The following is a 23,637-nucleotide window of genomic DNA, read 5'->3' on the forward strand; positions in this document are numbered from 1 at the left end:
AGTAATAAATAATAGTTCTTATCATTCGAAGCCTGGTTAAACTGTGTTGTAAAATTCTGTATGTTTGGATTTCATTATCATCCCTTTGCCAATTAGGAGTCCTTTAAAGTGAAACCCAAGTCATGGAAACACAAATTGCCTCCAGTTAAATGTGTTTTTTCTGATTAAATAAGGTTATTATATCCTTCTTTTAAAAAAAAAATTGGAGGATGAGTCAGCAATTTATTTTTAATGTTGACATTTTCTTAGCCCCTTCTTGTTAACACTGATTTAATAGTTTTCACTGAAGGAAAGAAAATTAAGAGGGATTCGTGTATACCATCAGTAAACATTTTCAAATGCTATAAAGGAGATCCAAGAAAATGCCTCAGGTAGACTGTGCTTTCAGTTCTAGGAGTTTTGTTTGTTTTCACTATAGATGAAATTTTCTTATTTCCAAATGTTTGCAACCACACCTTCATTTCTGTGGTACTCAGCTTTTATGTATCAATAATTCCCAGGCTTGGAACTTTATGGTAAGATAATGATGCTGTTGAATATGTTCTAAAATGTTGAGATCTATTAAAGTCTTCATTTCGGTTAAACATAAATATTTTACTTCATAGGAAAGGCAGAAATATTGACCAACTATAGCAATAAACAACCACAACATCAAAAAATGTACACAATATGTACATAGTTAACATTACTTATGTATTAATATATATGATATATTTAACACTATGCTATATATAATAATAAAATATGCATTATATATTTAATAGTGTATATATATATATATTGCTGAATCCTATTATACTGAAAAGCATATCTTGGTCTAACTTTTATTTTTATAAAAGTAACCCTGATTATAGGAGAATCTGGAAAATACATAACACCATGAGTATATCACCAAGTCCAAACTCAGTTCTGCTTACCACACAACAGGCCAGTAAATCAGGAGACCAGTTGTTTGAAAGAGGGATAATGATTTTATTCAGAATGCCAGCAAGCAGAGAAGATGATGAACTAGTGTCCCAAAGCAACATTTTACCCAATTAGAATTCAGGCTTCTTGTATATTGAAAGGGGAGGGCATGTGGTTGATTGTTGCAACTTCTTGGTATCAGAATCCTTTGTTCTTGCAGCTGTCCAGGTAGGTTAGGTCATGATATTCCTATAAGCCTCCAATAAGACAAATGTTATTCTCTGTTCTGCAGCATTTTATCTCTATATAAATAGAAGAGTGTTATACTTTTAAAGGTCACAGCCTCCAGAATGGGTTATCCTGTATATTTCTGGCTTCAGGCAACATTCTTTTACAGAAGGTGCAGAGCCAGCATGACTAAGCACAGGCAACAGAGCAGAGAGGCTTAAAGTAAAAGACCAACAAGGAGTCAGATTCATTCTTCTCTATTACAAGTACAAAGTGTGAACAACAGACTAGCAGCAGCAGCCGCATTTGAGATCCAGAGTCTCAGACCCCTCCTCAGACCTACTAAGTCATAATCTGCTTTAACAGGGGTTTTGGTGATTTGAGTGCACCTTAAAGTTTGAGAAGCACTGGTCTAAAACACAAACCACCCTTAAGCTCCCAATTAAACATTAAAAGCCCAGTTTTTTTTTTCTAATTTTATTTTATTTTTAAACTTTACATAATTATATTAGTTTTGCCAAATATCAAAATGAATCTGCCACAGGTATACATGTGTTCCCCATCCTGAACCCTCCTCCCTCCTCCCTCCCCATACCATAAAAGCCCAGTTTTATTAATTTTTGCGACTAGTCAATACATTTTTTAAAAAGATACAAGTGCTAATCTTGACTTGAAAGAATTCCATTTTTTAGATATAATCAGAAGTAGCCATTTAGTGTATATATAACAATTGGTCAATGCAGATGGTGACTGCAGCCATGAAATTAAAAGACGCTTACTCCTTGGAAGAAAAGTTATGACCAACCTAGATAGCATATTCAAAAGCAGAGACATTACTTTGCCAACAAAGGTCCGTCTAGTCAAGGCTATGGTTTTTCCAGTGGTCATGTATGGATGGGAGAGTTGGACTGTGAAGAAAGCTGAGCATCAAAGAATTGATGCTTTTGAACTGTGGTATTGGAGAAGACTCTTGTGAGTCCCTTGGACTGCAAGGAGATCCAACCAGTCCATTCTGAAGGAGATCAATCCTAGGATTTCTTTGGAAGGAATGATGCTAAAGCTGAAACTCCAGTACTTTGGCCACCTCATGTGAAGAGCTGACTCATTGGAAAAGACTCTGATGCTGGGAGGGGTTGGGGGCAGGAGGAGAAGGAGACAACAGAGGATGAGATTGGCTGGGTGGCATCACTGACTCAATGGACGTGAGTTTGAGTGAACTCCGGGAAATGGTGATGGACAGGGACGCCTGGCGTGCTGCGATTCATAGGGTCACAAAGAGTCGGACACGACTGAGCGACTGAACTGAACTGAACTGAACTGAACTTGCCCAATATCACAAGGCTGATAAGTGGTGTGAGCCTAAGATTCAAAACAGGGATAATAAATACGTGCTACTTGGTTTTCAAAAAAATATTTCTTCAGTTCAGTTGCTTAGTTGTGTCCGACTCTTTGTGACCCCATGAACCACCCCACTCCAGGCCTCCCTGTCCATCACCAACTCCCGGAGTTTACCCAAACTCATGTCCATTGAGTCAGTGGTGCCATCTAACCATTTCATCCTCTGTTGTCCCCTTCTCCTCCTGCCTTCAATCTTTCCCAGCTTCAGGGTCTTTTCAAATGAGTCAGCTCTTTGCATCAGGTGGCCAAAATATTGGAGTTTCAGCTTCAGCATCAGTCCTTCCAATGAATATTCAGGACTGATCTCCTTTAGGATGGACTGGTTGAAACTCCTTGCAGTCCAAGTGTTGGGGTCCTTTAATGGACCAGAATCTGGTGGTCCAGAGTAGATGATAAGAAAGTGAAAGAAAGAGACCCGGAGGGAGGGAGAGAGAGAGAGAGAAAGAAAGAAAGAAAGAAAGAAAGAAAGACACGGGGACCCAAGCTCTGATGGAGCAAAGGTATTTTATTAGCAGAAATGCAGGCTTATATATCTTTAGTAAGATGATTACTCAGCTATTACACAGCATGAAATTTTATCAATAGCCACAATATGGATTGTCTAATACATACAAGGTGGCTGATGCGGAAAAGAGTCACTGAAGGGAGTTACTGAAAGGAATCCAAGCAGATACCGTTTCTCATGATCTCAGTCCTGAGAGCTGCATGCAGCTCTACTCGTTCTCAGAATAGGAACTGATAAGGAACAGAGAATTTATGAGAAACAGCACATAGGAATCCTCCTGTTAAACATTCCTTGACATCCAAGGGACTCTCAAGAGTCTTCTCCAAAACCACAGCTCAAAAGCATCAATTCTTCTGCACTCAGCTTTCTTTATAGTCCAACTCTCACATCCATACATGACTACTGGAAAAACCATAGCCTTGACTAGATGGACCTTTGTTGACAAAGTAATGTCTCTGCTTTTTAATATGCTGTCTAGGTTGGTCATAACTTTCCGTCCAAGGAGTAAGCGTCTTTTAATTTCATGGCTGCAATCACCATCTGCGGTGATTTTGGAGCCCATAAAAATAGTCTGCCACTGTTTTCACTGTTTCCCCATCTATTTGCCATGAAGTGATGGGACTGGATGCCATGATCTTAGTTTTCTGAATATTGAGCTTTAAGCCAACTTTTTCACTCTCCACTTTCACTTTCATCGAGAGGCTCTTTAGTTCTTCACTTTCTGCCATAAGGGTGGTATCATCTGCATATCTGAGGTGATTGATATTTCTCCCGGCAATCTTGATTCCAGCTTGTGCTTCTTCCAGACCAGTGTTTCTAATGATGTACTCTGCAAAAAAGTTAAATAAGCAAGGTGACAATCTACAGCCTTGACATACTCCTTTCCCTATTTGGAACCCATCTGTTGTTCCATGTCCAGTTCTAACTGTTGCTTCCTGACCTGCATACAGGTTTCTCAAGAAGCAGGTCAGGTAATCTGGTATTCCCATCTGTTTCAGAATTTTCCACAGTTTATTGTGATCCACACAGTCAAAGGTTTTGGCATAGTCAATAAAGCTGAAATAGATGTTTTTCTGGAACTCTCTTGTTTTTTTGATGTTCCAGTGAATGTTGGCAATTTGATCTCTGGTTCCTCTGCCTTTTCTAACACCAGCTTGAACATCTGGAAGTTCATGGTTTACATATTGCTGAAGCCTGGCTTGGAGAATTTTGAGCATTACTTTACTAGCGTGTGAGATGAGCGCAATTGTGTGGTAGTTTGAGCATTCTTTGGCATTGTCTTTCTTTGGGATTGGAATGAAAACTGACCTTTTCCAGTCCTGTGGCCACTGCTGAGTTTTCCAAATTTACTGGCATATTGAGTGCAGCACTTTCACAGCATCATCTTTCAGGATTTGAAATAGTTCAACTGGCATTCCATCACTTCCACTAGCTTTGCTCCTAGTGATACTTCCTCAGACCTACTTGACTTTACATTCCAGGATGTCTGGCTCTAGGTGAGTGATCACACCATCATGATTATCTGGGTCATGAAGATCTTTTTTGTATAGTTCTTCTGTGTATTCTTGCCACCTCTTCTTAATATCTTCTGCTTCTGTTAGGTCCATACCATATCTGTCCTTTTTTGAGCCTGTCTTTGCATGAAATGTTCCCTTGGTATCTCTAATTTTCTTGAAGAGATCTCTAGTCTTTCCTATTCTATTGTTTTCCTCTTTTACTTTACATTGATCCCTGAGGAAGGCTTTCTTATCTCTCCTTTCTATTCTTTGGAACTCTGCATTCAAATGGGTATATCTTTCCTTTTCTTCTTTGTTTTTTGCTTCTCTTCTTTTCACAGCTGTTGTAAGGCCTCCTCAGACAGGCATTTTGCTTTTTTGCATTTCTTTTTCTCAGGGATGTTCTTGATCCCTGTGTCCTGTGCAATGTCATGAACAGAGTCCATAGTTCATCAGGCACGCTATCAGATCTAGTCCCTTAAATCTACTTCTCACTTCCACTGTATAGTCATAAGGGATTTGATTTAGGTCATACCTGAATGGTCTACTCAGTGAATAGTCTTTTTTTTTTTTTTCTTTTAAGTAGTGTTTAGCTCATAGCAATATTTCTTCTTCCATATTAACAAATGCATAGAATTCTGTTTATTGGATTTACACTATAATTTTGCATGTGAAGTGAACATACTTTGGCCATTCAATGACAAATGCAAAGAAACAGTGAACTTCCCAATTCTAAGGTCATAGATTAATTTGTATGCTGAAACGGTGACCCTCTAATCCCCACAGAAATCTAATCTACACATACTGGGCAATAAAAAAACAGTGGAATAGTTGTTTATGATAGTTTGGTTTTTACTTTTTCAAATGTAAGATATTTATAGCACAATTAATGAGAGAAAAATCTATCCCAAATTATGTTATTGCTTTCAGTTCAGTTCAATTCAGTTCAGTCACTCAGTAGTCACTTAAAAAAATCCTTACAGATAGTATAGATATAGATATTACAGATGACTATTATACCTATCTATAGATATCACTCTCCACATAGGTGGAAGAATGGGTGGATAGGTGGATGGATGGCTGGATGGATGGATAAGATAGATGCCTCTTTTTGTCAACTATATTCTTTTCTTTCAGTATTCTCCAGAACTGGAGTGAATTTCAAGTCTGCCCACTCAAATCATTAATGAACTTGTAAGGGTATTGGTGGGGAAATAGTGAGATTTGAGGACCCAGCAATTTCAAAGGAAGTGTTCAATAATGTTCTGGTCTTAAAGGAGTCACATCATACAGAGAAGGCTTCTTCTTCTTCTTCTAAATATCTGTGTCCTGGTAGGGAATTTCCAAGTCTAGCCCTCAATACAGTCATTTATTAATTTGCTGAAGATGAACCAACAGGTGTTCTGGATATAAATTCCAGAGGCAAGTGATTGTGATGCAAGTGTGAGCAGGGAGCGTTTCTTCTGTGATCACACTGCGTCCTGATGGCCTTATATATGCAGCACTGTAACACGTCCTGATCATCTGTGTGCCTCAGTCACTCAGTAAGTGACAGTTTACACATGTTGTTCTCTCTTGGACCTAGCTTACAAATTCTCCTCTTCCTGAAAACTTTCCTAGATTTTTAGTTTGTTTTTCTCTGATCTTTCCTTTACTCTATAACCTTCACCCTTTTTTTTTTTTTTGGTGGCTATAGTCCATTTTATTGCCACTATTGCCTTTCTAGGTATATATCTTTTTAAATTAATTTTTGTATTTTAATTGGAGGCTAATTACTTTGCAATATTGTAGTGGTTTTCACCATACATTGATATGAATCAGCCATGGGTGTACATGTGTCCCCATCCTAAACCCCCCTCCCACCTCCCTCCCCATCCCATACCCCAGGGTCATCCCAGTGCACCAGCCCCGAGCACCCTGTCTCATCCATCAAACCTGGACTGGACAAATAGAAAGCCCAGAGATAAATCCACGCACCTATGGACACCTTCTCTTTGACAAAGGAGGCAAGAATATGCAATGGAAAAAAGACAATCTCTTTAACAAGTGGTGCTGGGAAAACTGGCCAACCACTTGTAAAAGAATGAAACTAGAACACTTTCTAATACCATACACAAAAATAAACTCAAAATGGATTAAAGATCTAAACGTAAGACCAGAAACTATAAAACTCCTAGAGGAGAACATAGGCAGAACACTCTCTGACATAAATCACAGCAGGATCCTCTATGACCCACCTCCCAGAGTAATGGAAATAAAAGCGAAAATAAACAAATGGGACCTAATTAAACTTAAAAGCTTTTGCACAATGAAGGAAACTATAAGCAAGGTGAAAAGACAGCCTTCAGAATGGGAGAAAATAATAACCTTCACCTTGTAACCTACCTTCACTGATGAGTTGTATTTAAACATTCTAAATTCATTTTCTATTTGCACATTTGTGTCCACCCAAAGGCAGTCTGTTTAATGAGACTATCAGTGTGTTTTAAAACTGCTTTTTAATCCCTCACATCCTCCATCACCCTCTACATTTCCGGGGGCATCAGAGAAGTAAATAGTAAGGGGGAAAACTAGAATGAACCACATGGTACCAGATTAGATTCAGAGACGTCCATCTGAATTCATGTTAAGATTACTACAGATAGAGATGAATGGGTAGAATTATAGACATGTGTGTGTACATGGGTCACTTTACATGTGACTGTTGCATGGCTCTAGTCACTGAAGGGGCTTGGAGGCAGTGACACCCTGGTAGCAGTATGCACACCCAGCAGCCAGGCACTGGTTTCTAATAGCATCCTTCACTAAAAGGGGCCACGGCACCTTAGAGGAAAGGCTGATTTTAGGGCAGGGACAGAAAAAATACAAGCTAAGCTTAGAGTATTTAAGGTACTTTCTGTCACTCGGATAGTGCCAGAAAGTACGCAAATGATCAAAAAATAAAAGAATTGGGCCTTTTCATAGGGACACAGCAGCCAGTCTCAAAGAACTCTTAATAACCAAAGCTGAAACAATTTGAGCAACAAAACAACAAAGTACAGGTAAACTTCAGAGATATTACAAGTTCAACTCCAGACCATGACGATAAAGCAAGTTCTGCAGTAAATCAAGACCTACATATTTGTTGATTTCCCAGTGCCTATAAAAATGATGTTTATGCTATACTGTAGTCTATTGAGTGTACAATAGCGTTATATCTAAAAACAATAATGTCTGAAAGTATTTTAATTTTAAAATACTTTATTGCTGAAAAATGCTAACGATCATCTGAGCTATCAGTGAATTATAATCTTTTTTGCTGGTGGAGAGTTTGAAATATTTCGAGAATTACCAGAATGTAACACAAAGGCAAGAAGTGAGAAAATGCTGTTGGGAAAATGGTGCCAGTAGACTTGCTTGAGTCAGGGTTGCCATAAACCTTCAATTTGTTAAAAAAAAAAAAAAGAAAAGAAAGAAAGAAATCTGCAAAGCACAATGAAGTGAAGCACAATAAAAATGAAGTATGCCTGTATTGAATTATAACCCAAAGTATTATTCAGTTGCTAAGTTGTGTCCAACTCTTTGAGACCCCATGGACTGCAGCATGCCAGGCTTCTCTGTCCTTCACTGTCTCAGAGTTTGCTCACATTCATGTCCATTGAGTCAGTGATGCTATTTAACCATCTCATCCTCTGCTGCCCCCTTCTCCTTTTGCCTTCAGTCTTTCCCAGCATCAGGGTATTATTCAATGAGTTAGCTCTTTGCATCAGGTGGCCAAAGTATTGGAGCTTCATCTTCAACAACAGCCTTTCCAATGAGTATTCAAGATTGATTTACTTTAGGATGGACTGTTTGGATCTCCTTGCAGTCCAAGAGACTCTCAAGAGTCTTCTGCAGCTCCACAGTTCAAAAGCATCAATTCTTTGGCACTCAGCCTTTCTTATGGTCCAACTCTCACATCTGGTATATGACTGCTGAAAAAACTATAGCTCTGACCATATACAGACCATTGTTGGCAAAGTGATGTCTCTGCTTTTTAATAATGCTGTCTAGGTTTGTCATAGCTTTCCTTCCAAGGAACAAGCATCTTTTAATTTCATGGCTGCAGTCACCATCCACAGTGATTCTGGAGCCCAAGAAAATAAAATCTGTCACTGTTTCCACTTTTTCCCCATGTGTTTTCCGTGAAGTGATGGAACCAGGTGCTATATCTTAGTTTTTTGAATGTTGAGTTTGCAGCCAGCTTTTATACTCTCCTCTTTCACCCTCATCAAAAAACTCTTTAGTTCCTCTTCACTTTCTATCAAAGTATAAAACAAGTAAATATTCATGATTCTATCCCTACTGATTCAAATAAGTGATATAAAAATGAAAATAAATAAATAGGGAAAGTGGGCAAGTGTCCTATGCAAAAGGATTCCAAGTACTTTATGTAGATACATCCCATCAGGAAGGTAGATCTTGACTGGACACCCCTTGAGTATGGACTACACTTAGTGACTTGCTTCCAAAGAGTGCATGAGAGGGGAGAAGGAGGGAAGCAAAACTTTACCATGTGAAAACTTGGCAACTATTACTATGGCCAGGTGATCAAGGTCAATATCATCAGCAATAGTAATGCTGATGGTGTGTATCCTGGATATGATGTAATGAAATTGGTATATTACTCTGTGATCTTCCTTCCGTAAACCAATAACCTCAGTTTAAACATGAGAAAAATACCAGATACACCCAGTTGAGGGACATTCTGCACAGTAACTGACAAGTACTCGTTAAAATTGTGCACGATACTGGATGCTTGGGGCTGGTGCACTGGGACGACCCAGAGGGATGGTACGGGGAGGGAGGAGGGTTCAGGATGGGGAACACGTGTATACCTGTGGCGGATTCATATTGATATATGGCAAAACCAATATAATATTGTAAAGTTAAAAAATGAAATTTAAAAAAAAAAGCTTTCAAATTAAAAAAAAATTGTCAAGGTCATCAAGGAAAGTCTGAGAATTATCTCATGTCTAAGGAGACATGACAAATAAAGGTAGTGAGGTAGACTGGATAGGACTCTGAAACACTAAGAAAAAAATCTAATGAAATCTACATAGACTGTGCTAAACAGTTTATGTTAACAGTAATGCAAGATGTTAACAACTAGCAGCTTTCCTGAAGTTTCAGTGGAGAATGGATACATCTGTATGTATAGCTGGGTCACTTTGCTATGCACCTGAAACCATCACAATATTGTTAATTAACTATACTCTAATATAAAATAGAAAGTTTAAATTAAAAAATGTGATTAATAAAAAACATTGGGACTAGGTGAGACATATATGAGACCTCTTTTTTCAGCTTCTCTGTTAATCTGAAAGTATTCCAGACTTAAACATTTATTTAAAAGAAAGGGTGAAGACCAAGGCTTAAGTCCAGAACTGACTGAGGGGGAAGAAAAACAATTTGTCTTTCACTGTGGTAGTTGGAGAAGCACAGATCTATAAAACACAGGTCTAGGAGGACTTTGACTTTTTCTTCCAGTTTGAAATTGCTTGTGCTAACTGAGATGGCTTTGAACTCCTTGCTACTTCCTCCAAGGTATTTTTCTCTTGCATTCCTGGAAGTCTGAAGTCACATTTTGTTCTTTGTTCTTTTATCCGCCCTCGTCATATTTTACTGCAAACTTTGTCATTGTCAAGGTGCAGCTGACTAGCTTTGTAAGTACTTTCTGATTTCTTTCCGCTCCTGCTATTCATCCTGGTGTTATTTAGGTTCATTAAAGGGAACATTTGGGCTTGGCAGTTTGTCACTAAGGTTCAGGTACAACCACATCATTACCAAGCCATCCAAAGTTTGGCGATGATGATACCGATGATACACAGTCAAGAAACCATTACAGTTATATCACGTTTGATCACAAATTAAATCATATAAGTAATCTTCGTGCCATTCCCTATTTACAGCTTAGAAAGTTTCCTCTTCTATGAAATCTGATAGCTTCAATTATTATGTCTTTCATAAAAAGGTTAAAAAAAATGTGCACCTCTTTCTGAGTATGTTACTGTTTAAGTAACAATGGTTTTAATTTTGGAAGTAATCTGGATAATGAATGTAAAAAGATAGTAAGTATACGTTTTATAAGCAAAGAGTTATGAACTTAAAATTATAATCATCAGCTTATTGTTAGATCGCTAGGGTTTAGTGAAGAAGCAATGAACTGGTACATAAAACAGTGATACCCGATAAATAGCTTCTAAATGGCTTTTTGATATTTGATATCTCTATTGAGACAGATAAGGAAGAATTTGCAATTTGAGACTACTGTTTAATATTTGATTTATTTCACCAGTCAAGAAATCAAAGAATCAACAGGCTTTTTTCTTTATCTTTTTTAATGAAATGCCCCTGGGGCCTATTTTCCTCTGTGGTTTAAACTGGACGGAATCAGGATAGGATTCTTCCATCAATTTGAAAGTGTGAAATGTTTTCTTTAAACAGTGTTCTCTTTATTATTCCCAGACAATCGTTAGAGGAAACAAACCCTGCAAGGAGACCTCCATCAACGGCCTGCTGGAGGATTTTGACAACATCTCTGTGACCCGCTCCAACTCCCTGAGGAAGGAAAGCCCACCCACCCCAGACCAGGGAGCCTCCAGCCGTGGTCCAGGCCATCGGGAAGAAAACGGCTTTCTCACCTTCTCGCAGTATTCCAGCGAATCTGACACCACTGCTGACTATGCGTCTGAAAAGTACAGAGAAAAGAGTCTCTATGGAGATGATCTGGACCCGTTTTATAAAGGCGGCCACTCTGCCAGGCAAAATGGGCACGTATTGAAGATGCAACATGGGGAGGCCTATTATCCTGAGATGCAGGCTTTGCAGTCCGACAGAGCCCGGTTTCCTGCAGATTATCATGCACACTTGGACTCACTGAGCAAACCCAGCGAGTACAGTGACCTCAAGTGGGGCTTCCAGAGAGCCTCGGGCAGCTCCCCTCTGGATTATCCGTTCCAGTTCATACCTTCTAGAACTGCAGGGACCAGTGGGTGCTCAAAGGAGAGCTTGGCATACAGCGAAAGTGAATGGGGACCCAGCCTGGATGACTATGACAGGAGGCCAAAGTCATCGTACCTGTGTCAGACGAGCCCTCAGCCTGCCATGCGGCAGAGGTCCCGGTCAGGCTCCGGGCTCCAGGAGCCCATGATGCCCTTCGGAGAAAGTGCATTTAAAACCCACCCCCAAGGACACTCCTACAGCTCCTACACGTACCCGCGCCTGTCTGAGCCCACAGTGTGCGTTCCAAAGGTAACGTTCACTGCCTCCCTCCCTCCAGCATGCGGGACCTCCACAAGGTGTGCTCCCACCACCCTCTTATTTGGATTCTAGAGCACTGGTTAGTCTGTAGGTGAGAGTCTGTATCAAAATTCTGCCTGGTTTCCATTCACAAGCCCCCAGGGCAGAGAATTTAGGGCAAGGCACATGTATTCATTAAAATCAAATCTTCTGGGGAGTTCCTACAGGCTTTCTGGGTTAAAAGGCAAAAGAACATTTTTTTCCAAAAGATATCCTGCTATATTAGTGATAAATGTTCTGTGCTGGCACAGCAGGGTGTCTTATGTTACAGAGTGTAGAGTTCTAGACTGCCAGAGGGAGTAATACAGTCGTTCCTCCACTCTGGTAAAGGGTACCTAGAACTGCCAAAAAGGGGAAAAAAGTCAGGATAATGGGTAAGTTTTAATAAAGTTAATTGTATTCAATTCAAGGGATTGTCGGTATTTTGAGAGTATTTCTTTCTACTAGGTTAGCGTTGACATGTCATGTGTGTGTGTGTGTGTGTGTGTGTGCAACTTTAGGATGATAGATGGAATCTGGTTGCTAGGCCTTCCTTGGTGTGCTTTTTATTTTGTTTTGCCTTATTGTAATTTCTCTTTTAATATTTTTTCTTAATGTTGTAAATTTGCTTTGAAATGTGGCTGGGTCATGATACCCCAAAGTTTGGGAACCACTGTTGGAGGAGTTACTGGCTTTACAAAATACCTTGGAAAGTGTGCCAGCACTTTGTTTTCCCAGTTAACTTAGAAATGTTTTTGCTACCTCCCTGCTACAGCTAAGTGAAGATGGGCCATTTGGCTGTGAGTTCTAGATTACAGAGGTCTCAGACCAGTTGAGGGAGACGTGGCTTCTAGAAGCATGATTGTGGACGTTTGCAACCCAATAGTGTCTCTTCAACAGCTTGGTGAGCCGCACAGCGAATCTTGGAGGGCAGGGCTGCCTGCATCATCTGATTGGTTATCAATGCCCAATATTTTCCTTTGTTTGTTATTTTTCATAAACATAATCCAAGATATTGAAGTCTTTTAGGGACAAATTGAGAGTGACTTAAGCCATACTTTAGAAAAAGCAAAATAACAATCACTTTAGTTCCCAATATATAAAAATAAATCCTAAGGAAATAAAGACCTGAAATATATACCACCAATTAAAATTTAAATATTGAGAGTGCTTTCCATCTCACTGCATTATCTATTTGAACTACCATGATGAAGGTATCATGACTGCCTTTTCCTATGTTCTCCCCAGGGCAATGGTTGGAAAGAGGTCTGTCTAACTGACAGACAAAAGCTCTAGGAAGCCATATGCACGTGTCATGATGCAGGAGATCATTTATGTAATTTCCTGTGCACATCACCCAACCCAAGGTTGTAGAGCATCACAGTTGTAGAATGAACTAAGCAAATTAACACATCCTGTAGCTGAATCTAGTTACATTCTCTAGTTTGTGAACATCAGTGCTTACTTCAGAAATAAATAATGTGATTTCTTTCAGCTTTACCAAGTTTATAATTGACAAAATTTTAAGATATTTGAAGTGTTCAAGATGATGATCTGATCTACATATACACTGTGAAGGGATTTCCCTCGCTGAGTTGACATTCATCACCTCACATATTTACCTTTTTGCTTATGTATGAGAAATTTAGGTTCTACTCTTTTAGCAGATTTCAATTCTACAATATAGTACTATCAACTACAATCACTATGTGATACAATCTATCCTCAGACCTTAGAGCTGAAAGTCTGTATCCTTTAACCAACTTCCTTTTCTCCACCTCCTAGACCCTGGCAACTACTTTTCTGTTCTCTGTTTCCATGAGTTTCACTTCTTCCTTTATTTTCTAAAATCCCACATATAAATGATACCAGTTGCAGTAGTTGTCATTCTCTGTATGGCTTATTTCACTTAGCATAATGCCCTTCAGTTTCTTCCATGTTATTGCAGATGACAAGGTTCAAGATTTCCTTCTCTTGTAAGGCTGAAGAATATTCCTTTATATATACATTTCTTTGAGTCACATTTTCTTGATCCATTCATTTGTTGATGGACACATAGATTGTTTCCATATCTTGTCTATGCTAATAATGTGGCAGTGGGCATGGGAGTACAGATATCTTTTCCAGATAATGATTTTGTTTCCTCGGGATATATACCTGGAAGCAGGACTGCTATACTGTGTAGTAGTTCTACTTTCAATTTCTTGTACACTTGTGACTATGCCAGTGCACGTGCCCACCAACAGCACACAAGGGTTCTCCTTCCTCCACATCTTCATCGGTGGTGCTAGTGGCAAAGAACTCTCCTGCCAATGCAGGCGACATAAAGAGAGGCAGGTTCGATCCCTGGGTCAGGAAGATCCCCTGGAGAAAGAAATGGCAACCCACTCCAGTATTCTTGCCTGGAGAATCCCTTGGGCAGAGGAGCCTGGTGGGCTACAGTCCATAGGGTCGCAAAGAGTTGGACACGACTGAAACAACTTAGCACACACACCTCTTTAATAATAGCTATCCTAACAGGTTGAGGTAGTATCTCATTGTGCTTTTAATTTGCATTTTCCTGATGATTAGTGAAGTTGAGCACCTTTTTATATGCCTGTTGGTATTCAGGTCCTTTGCCCATTTTAAAATTATGGTATATGGTAATACGGTACTTTTGCTATTGAATTCCTTGCTATGAGTTTCCAGAATACTGGATATTAACTCCTTATCAAATATGTGATCTAAAAATGTTTTCTCCTGTTCTGTAGGTTACTTTTTCTTTTTTTTTGGTGGTTTTTTTTTTTTTTTTACTGTACAACTGAAGGTATCACATTTCCTCATTGCAAACTACATTACAAAGTTATAGTAATCAAAACAGGATAGCTTTGGCATAAAACACACTTAGATTAGTGGAACAGAATACACAATCTAGAAATAAACCCCACACATGTGTAGTCAGTTATTGAAGAAAGAGCCAAGAATGTACAATGGGGAAAGTGTAGTCTCTTTAATAAATAATGTTGGGAAAACTGGACAGCCATGTGTAAAAGAGTGAAACTGGGCTCCATTCTTAAACCAATGGGACAGAGAATTCCAGCTGTCCATGGAATTCTCTAGGCCAGAATACTGGAGTGGGTAGCCTTTCCCTTCTCCAGGGAGTCTTCCCAACCCAGGCATCGAACTGGGGTCTCCTGCATTGCAGGCAGATTCTTTACCAACTGAGCTATCAGAGAAGCCTCTTTCTTTGCTCAGCAGAAGTTTTTTAGTCTAATTTAGTCCTACTTGTTTATTTTTGCCTTTGTTGCCTTTGCTTTTAGTGTCAAGTCTAAAAAAGTCATTGCAAAGAACAATGTCAAAGAGCTTTCCTCTAGAAACTTTGTGGTTTCAAGACTTTAATCCATTTGAGTTGAATTTTGTGTATGATTGGTTTAAGATAGGGGTCCAATTTCATTCTTTTACACAAGGCTGTCCAGTTTTCCCAGCACTATTTATTGAAGAGACTACCCTTTCCCCATTGTACATTCTTGGCTCCTTTTTCAATAATTGACTGCATGTGTGGGGCTTATTTCTGGGCTGTGTATTCTGTTCCACTGATCTAAGTGTGTTTTATGCCAAAGCCATCATGTTTTGATTACTATAACTTTGTAATATAGTTTGCAATGAGGAAATATGATACCTCCAGTTGTATTCTTTTTCCTCAGAATTGTTCTGGCTATACATGGTTGAATATGATTTGTCTGTGCCGTATATTTGAATGCTTGTGTGGAGAGCTGTTTTAGGTCATTGTCATTGAGAAAATTGTGTTCCGAGGCTTTAACCTTTGAGTCATGGAGCTGTATTTGGCCCATTAACATGTTTAGTTATCCAGCAGTCATTTTCAACACCTGGAAAATCAAGATATTTCACTTAGAATTCTCAGCTTTTGAGTCTCAGGTTTCTCTTGTGAAAAATGGAACCATTTGTTGTCCCTGGGCGCACGTTTCCGCATAGCATTGGAAACAGAACTGTCTGGAGGTAAAAGCTTGCCCCGTTAGAAAAGACAGGCTCTGCCTAGCACACTTCACTCATTTTCCCCATTAAACTAATCCCTTGGGGCATTTGAGATTTAATATAACCACCAACATCCCCTGCCTATTCATTTCACAGAAGGGGACACTGAGGTCCAGAAAGTCACATGGCACACTTAAGGTTTCATTTGCTGATTACAAAATAAGAACAAGAATCCAGGCCTAGAGTTTCCCCCAATTCAACATTCTTCCCATTATATTGGCATACGTAATTTTAGGGGTTCAACTGCATTTGCCAGTAAAACCCACGAGAGGTCCCGGTGGCCACCAGAACTTTAGGTTCACTGGAGGAATAGAGAGAGGATGGAGTGAAGGATCAAAGCAGGGAGGGAGGAGGCAACAGGGAGGGGATAAATTGCCCCATCCTTACCATGCCCTCTTCTTGCAGACTCCCAAACATAAGGCAGAGCAGAGCTGCCCTAACATCTGGTTTTCTCAAACCCAGAAACTATGTAGAAACTATTATGGCTCAGGAAAAAAGCACATAACACTCCTACCAAGTCATTTTCATCCCTTATAATCAGAACTCCAAGCTGTTGTTCCATGTTTCATAGGAGACCCATGAGAAATTCATGAGCAGGTCTTGTGGGAGGGTAGGAGGTAGGGGGCCTGTTAGTAATTAAAATGCTTGCTTAAAAATATAACATCTTTCTAAAAATAGGTGCTTGTGTCCTTAGAACTAAACTCTTGAAAATCTACCAAACACATTTGGATTTTCTGCTGAGAGAAGAAATGGCAATCACGACTCAGATAATTTGACTTTGCCTCATGGAAAATTCTAGAAACCAGTGGGTAATGTTCACAATAATGAGAGAAAGCGTGAAACTTGGTTTCCAAATACAGCAAAAATGAGGAGGATGTGTGTGTCTGTGTATGTGTGTGTGTGTGTATGTGAGAGAGAGAGAGAGAGAGAAAGAAAGAGAGAGAGAGAGAGAGAGAGAGAGAGAGAGAGACCAGTTTTACATTTTGGCTTAAATTTAAAAAAAAATTACGTGTGTTAACCTATAGTAAAAAAAAAAATCCTGCAGTGTTATCTACCTACCTAATTTTCCCATTAGAGTGACAAGAATTAAGGTTGTTATGAATATGTAGATACTGGCATCCGTCTCTCTACTTCTAAGTGGTTTTTCTGCTGGGGCTAAGCAGATGAATCCTTAAGAAGAAGATAAGGTCAAACCAAATCCATAGAGGACTTACAGAACTACGAAAGTGTGGAAAGAGACTGTTTTCCACCCTGCCCTGCAGACAAGCCTGCGTTGGAGGGAGGGAAGCTGGCTGGAGCTCCTGCCCACACATTTGACTGTGCTTATTCCGACACTCTCCAGGGACCACGCGGCTGCTGGCTCAGGTGTCTGGTGCTGGCCTGGGACATCCATCCCTTGTTCTGGCTCCAGCTGCTGAGAAGCCCCTAGTATCATCCCTGATCTGCCAGTTGACTAGGCACTGCCTGGGTGTCAGATCTATGTGTTGCCTTGTTGAGCATCATGTCCTGTAAATTCTTGCCCCCTTTGAACAGATGAGCCCGCCAGGGCTTTGAGAGGCTCAGTAAACAGCCTGGTCAGCCTGCTCATAGGAGAGCTGGGACCCAGCTTTCCAGGCTCAGCCCCTCAGTAGACACTGGCTACATCCCCAGTGGCACAGAAATAGCTTCTGTGGGTGCCAGGCCTTAACTTGGCTTCTTACAATCTCCTCAGACACCTGCAGCAGTGGAGGGTTGGGCTGTGTCATCCTGTTCTACTCTATAGCAGGGTTTCTCAGCCTGGACACTGTCGACATTTGGGGCCTGGTAATTGTTTGTTGCAGGGGTGCCCCAATGCACTGTGAGATATTTAGCAGCACCCTTGTCGTCTGCTCAGTACCGGCACCCCTCTCTCACTTACAACAACTAAAATATCTTTAAAAACAGTGTCACATGGGAGCAGAAGCAGCTCCAGCTGGGAACCCTTTTCCCCTCACTGTCGTTTCTCAAGTCCTCTCCGGCAGTCAGGGCTGTAGGTCAGGAAGATACACTCCCTGGCTTGAGTCTTGATGTCACCACTTACAACTGAGCAAACTGCTAAACTCTGCCTTTACTTCTTTATCTGTGAAACAGGCATAAAGACACCTTATGGTGCAGAGTGAGGTTAAATAAGTTAATTCTTGCTGCTGCTGCTGCTAAGTCGCTTCAGTCGTGTCCGACTCTGTGCGACCCCATAGACGGTAGCCCACCAGGCTTCCCCGTCCCTGGGATTCTCCAGGCAAGAACACTGGAGTGGGTTGCCATTTCCTTCTCCAATGCATGAAAGTGAAAAGTGAAAGTGAAGTCGCTCAGTCGTGTCCGACTCTAGCAACCCCATGGACTACAGCCTACCAGGCTCCTCCGTCCATGGGATTTTCTAGGCAAAAGTACTGGAGTGGGGTGCCATTGCCTTCTCCGAAGTTAATACTTACAGTAGCCTAATTATTAATATGTGTCCTCTGCATACATCAGTCTGTGTGTATAGCTTCTAGACGGATGACAGCTGTGATGTGATGCTGGGGTTTACTGTGTGGCAGGTGCTATGCTAAGCCTTTTGCAAACATGACCTGATTTTGTCCTCATGACAACTCCTGAAGAATTCAAGATCATTTCCCTTTTTACTGTGAAGGACCGAGACTCAAAGAGACTTAATATTTCTAGACATCCAAGGATGTGAGACAAACAGCTGAGCCAAGATCCAAAGTTAGGTCCATTGGACTCCAAAGTCTATCTATTCCAGGATGTTCCTGTTTTTACAGGGAAAAAAAAAAAACAAAACGAGGTTCATAAGGCCCTGGGGAATGGATATAAGCCCTCGGGGCCCAGATACTCACACCACGGGCAGCCCTCACCTTGCTGACAAGGAATGAGTGCTGACTCACAGATGGATTTGGTGCACAGGAGCGCACTTTATTCTGTCTGTTCTTGGTAGGCTGGAATCCTTTGACAGGCTCCTTAGAGTCACCAGACTTCGATCTATAGGTAAAGCATTAAGAGTAGGGATCGCTGGAGTCTCTCGTATGCACTCCCTCAACCTTGAGTGATGGTCTTATTTAATTTCGTAGAAGAGAGTTCAGATTTTCTCACCCATTACAGAAGACATTGAAGAGCACACGTTCTAGAGTCAGATCCCCAAGATTCAAGCACTCTCCAGCTGTGTGATCTTGTCTGTGCCTCAGTTCCTTCATCTGCAAATAGGGCATCTCAGTACCTGCTTCCAGCTTGTCCTGTGGCTGGAAAAAGGTTGATAAATGTAAAGGAGTTAGCACTTGGCACATCCTCAGTATCAGACCTTATACTCAGGAATGTTTCTGGTTGGAAAACATGTCACCATATCTCTTGTGCCAGTCATAGGAGCACCCTATCGATATAAACTTTCACACATTTTCAAAATATGGTAACAAGTTCTATCTGACTCTGCCCTCACAGTCACTCTGTGCAGTCTCATAATTACAACTGTCCTCACTTTAGAGATCTGGGTCACAGAAGGCCAGAGTAGTTGTGTGACTTCCTCAAGGTCATGCAAAGCTCTAGGTCATGACTGAGCTGGCCTAAGGACCCCAATCCTGCCACCCCAATTCTTTCTCTGGTCTCCAGAATGGAAATGAAATTCTCAGACCTCCTATGAAAGCCAGATGCTAAGAGAGAACAGGAAATTTAGCAGCATGAAAGCAAGAACCATCATCACTGTAGATGGATAGTCGTGATGACTTCTTGCCAACCAACCCTTCCACGTTACCCGCTTCATCTCCACTGCACGGAGCAGCAAAGCGAGCCATGCTGGGCCCACGCCATTCCAGATAGACAGTGAAGTAAAGAGTTCTGAGTGAAGATAGAGGACGCAAGGAAAACAGTGGCATGGTTCCCCAGACCCTCCTTCTGGAGTCACCAGTGCAATGGCTTTTCATTGCTCAGCTATCACTTTGCTTTCCCTGGAAGGAAAGAGCAGTTGAACCAGTGTGCTCAGCCTTACTGAATCAAGTTTAATGACTCACCATTCTTTGCGGTACTGGCATACCCGGATTCAACCAAGACTCCAGGAACAAAACTGCGGCTCCTGATCTCCTAAGGGTCCCAGCAGAACACTTTTCAGAGACACTTTAGGGGCCTTATGGGTAATTAAATGACTAGGCTGGTGAAATCTGATAGGCTGCACCAACATTCTGAGAAAGGGAAGGGCTGAGAGGCAGGGAAAGAGAGAAAGAAAGAAGTGCTTAATCGCCTAATGGAATAACGGAGAGTGCTGCCTGTAGATCTTTTCCTTTACACATGGGCTCCTGTAGGCTGTTCATTAAGGCTCATAAAACACACAAAGAGGTGACTCAGAGCAATAGCTCTGACATCTGTCCCTTCTGATGGAGACTTGAGGCGTCTTTTGCATATGAATGAACTCATCTCCCCGTGAATGTTATTATGGTTCAAAGTAAATTGTATTTGGTCATTATAAGTGGGTTTTCCCATTACCAAATTAAAAGTGAAATGAATCTAACCTGGCCTTGTCTGCCCCAGTGCTCTCAGAGGCCCTGACATTGTTGAACCATGTTCTTCAGCAGTGAACTAATCCCCAGAGGTCCACCCCCACCCCCAGCCCACAACATGCCTGCAGCTGGCGACAGAGCACAGGTCGGGGTAATCTGCTCTTGAATACAGGATGCATCTGCAGAGTTTGGAGCAGCAACTGTGGGGGGTTAATTGGATATACTGACTCCAAGGTGGGGGGACAGCCTGCTGATCAGAGATTGCTTCACTTCTTCATGTAACTCAAGGTTTGCCTCTTTGTACAGGTCATGAGCCACTTGTCAGACTCTCAGTGTGTATTTACCATCCGTTTTGTGGATGCATGGGAAAGGCAAGCAGGGAAATGCATGACTCTTCAAACTTCATGTCATAATGTGTAAGTTCCTACACACCTAGATGGGTATCCAGCATCACAGATGGGAGATTTTCCTGCAAAAAAGTTAAATATGGTGAATAGCTTTCTGCTACATGCAGTTTGGAAACCCAGCAAGTGTCTCACAGCCAGAACACATACTTCCCAAGTTCCCTGAACAGGGATCTTAAGGAGATACCTTGATCTCTGAGGTCCTAAGGGGTCCAGCTCGTGACCCCTGCTCCCTGCTGTGATGTGTGTGTGCCTCTTTCACCAAAACTGAATGCTAGTTCAAAGTGTGTGCTGTATCTCTGTGTCATCCGGCCAGTGTCATAGACTCTGAAACAGGGCCACTCCATTTTGTAAATGAACATAAGTAATTCAGAGGAAACTGACCATGGCTCAGCACTTGTCAAGGTTTTGCCTCAAGCTGTGGGAACAGTAGCTACTGTTTATTAAAATGACATTGGAGGTGGAAAAACTCCCCACCATCCTGTAATAATAGCACTGGTGTCAGCAGCCACCTTGGTGGGAGAAGCAGAGGCTGGAAAGTCAAGGACGGAGACACAGGAGCCCATCAGCCCCCGTTAGCAGCACCTCTGCCCCACAGCAGGAAGGCCTGGGGTTTCAGAGCATAACAAAGGGATGCAGGTCACGGGATTTAGTGAATCCCCTTCCCCTGCTTATCCATCTCTGAAATGTCCCTGCAGAGAAAACCAGCTCCAGATTCTCTCCCAGGTCCTTACGAGCACATGTTTTCCTTTTCCCAAGCCAAGCCTTGGCCCTGTTACATTTCCCTTTGAGTCAAGTAAGGACAGTGTAAGATGTCCTTTTCTTATTTAGAGCCCTATGGTTCTCTCTTATCCTGCATTTGATTTATGGAGAACAAGCAGCACGCAGTCTGGCTTTTTTCATTCCGGGCACGAGCAGTCTCTTTGCTTTGTTGTGCTTTGAAAAGGTGTATTAAAGCATCACACTCAGGCCCTGGAAACAGCTGCCTCTGCATTCTCTGTAACTGCAGGGCGTGGACAGAGAGACTCCATCCTTCATGGAAGCTTCCGCAGTCCCCATTATGTGGGTGCAGACTTATACCACGCACACACGCGTGCACACACACACACACACACACCCATCCAGCACAATCCAGCCGCAGCCTGCCTGTCACCAGCATAGAAGGCCACGATGACAAATAGATGCTGCCACAGGAGTTTTTTCCTTCTTTTTTTTCTCTCTCCCTCCTCCCACTGAGCCTTTTTTCCCCAGCCTTGGCATAAAATGGTCAAATGATGTTCCACTGCAGAATTCAATTTCACAGTTCAGTTAGGTCCTTGATTACACTGCCAAATTCAGATTAATGTGCATTTAACTAACATGGATCACAGGAATTCTGGCTGACAGCCAGCTGTAATCAGAGCAATTGATAGCTGTGTGGAGTTTTATGTCCTGTCCACCCCAGCACACCACTGGTGAAATTGATTGATTAAATGAATTCATTGCTATAATTATTTATAATTTTGATACATCACAAGCCTGTGTCTGACCCTATCCTTGAAGATGTCATGCTTATTGTGCAAGGGCAGTCTGGCTGAGTTGTTAACTGAGAATTATTTATTCCCTTATAATACTGCTTTTTTGTGGGGGGCCTTTCTTAATTCTTGACGGGATTTGAATAAAGCCATGAAAAAGCAAGATTTAATTTATATGGAATTCTGAATGTCATTGGGAAACTAAAAAACAAATATGTTATTAGCCATTTCAAAAAGGAAGGAAACTGAGACATTTTCTATATTTGTTTTCAGTATTTTTAAAGATTCCTGTAGAAAGAGTTCCTTTTCAGAATTTCAAAATTTCAGAATTCAGAAATTTCAGAATTTCATACATACATTTCAGAATGTATCTGAGTTTTAGTGACAGTTAGTCATCCTGTGACCTCAGCTAAGCAATTTGGCAGTCTGGTGACATCAGCCTAGGTGATAATTTACAAATCGATCTGGTCTTCTCTATTATTGCTACACCTTGCCGTATGGAAACCCACCTTTAATGTATGTAGACCACGGTCTTATTTGTATGAAGCTACTTTTCCACAAAATTGCAGGACTTTTTTCTTGGTGGCTCTTCACTGCTTTCTCTCCTGCCTTCTGCCTTCCTGCCCCTGTGTCCTTGAAATAAGGTCTTTCTGCAATAAAGTCTTAGAGCATACACTAGATGCATAGACCTTTTGGAACTGGTTTGAGACATGGGTGGTGAGACGCACATTGGATTCTCTTTTTAAATGTCCATACCTTTCTCTAGTCTAATTTCACTCCATTGTGGTTTTACTAAATGATAAAATCTTACATTCATCTCAAGATACTGTAGGCCTGCCTACATGGACTCCAAATGTACTCCTTTTTTCCCTAGAATATATTTGTAAGTCAGGCTGTAGAAAAGGTTGCCAGTTCAAGCTGTACTCCTTTAAAAGTCTTTCTTATAGGCACAAGTGTGTATGTATGTACAAAATAGTATATATGGACACATTCATCATTTTTGTTTCACCCATTTATGATTATAAGGTATCATGGGAAAGATTATTTAAGGTAGGAAAATTAAATAGTTATAACAGTTTAAAAGCCATGTAAAAAGGCCAGGAGACCTTGTTATAGAAGAGAGCTTAGACAAACACCTAGAAGAAAATTTGAGCCTTGTGGATGAACACAAAATTCTGCTGTGGCCACAGAAAAATGAAAGCAATACATTCATTTTCCTGTAACAATCAACTCATTTTGCTGCAATGATTGATTATCCCTTTTTAATATATTTTGAACTGATTTATATAAGCCAAGACTATTAAAACACACATTTAATTTTTCTTCCATCCCCCTCCATCAGGCATTATCATCCATCATCTT

At 40.9% G+C, this 23,637-nt stretch overlaps 1 protein-coding gene and 1 long non-coding RNA gene across 9 annotated transcripts in view; one reads left to right on the forward strand and one right to left on the reverse strand.

Moving 5' to 3' along the window:
* Positions 1-23,637, forward strand: part of PAK5 (p21 (RAC1) activated kinase 5) — a 422,360-nt gene that overhangs the window by 365,856 nt on the left and 32,867 nt on the right. For 5 of the 8 annotated variants that reach the window (XM_086335108.1, XM_086335109.1, XM_086335106.1 and 2 more), the window contains one exon: positions 11,020-11,805. The exons of 1 other annotated variant lie outside the window; for it this stretch is intronic. In XM_086335108.1, coding sequence (XP_086191234.1) covers positions 11,020-11,805 — 786 coding nt within the window. Of the gene's footprint in view, positions 1-4,400; positions 4,534-11,019; positions 11,806-20,663; positions 20,774-23,637 lie in introns of those variants that run through there. 2 more of the 8 variants (XM_086335113.1, XM_086335111.1) reach the window with 2 other exon arrangements.
* LOC147361304 (uncharacterized) lies at positions 18,769-20,137 on the reverse strand. Its single transcript, XR_015140028.1, has 3 exons — positions 19,875-20,137; positions 18,967-19,112; positions 18,769-18,855 (listed from the first exon to the last, which is right to left on the reverse strand). It is a non-coding gene; the product is annotated as an uncharacterized LOC147361304 (long non-coding RNA).

The sequence above is a fragment of the Bos grunniens genome, chromosome 13 (assembly GCF_055505025.1).
Source record: "Bos grunniens cultivar Pamir isolate PY7600 chromosome 13, Bosgru_T2T1.0, whole genome shotgun sequence".
Classification (NCBI taxonomy): domain Eukaryota; kingdom Metazoa; phylum Chordata; class Mammalia; order Artiodactyla; family Bovidae; genus Bos; species Bos grunniens.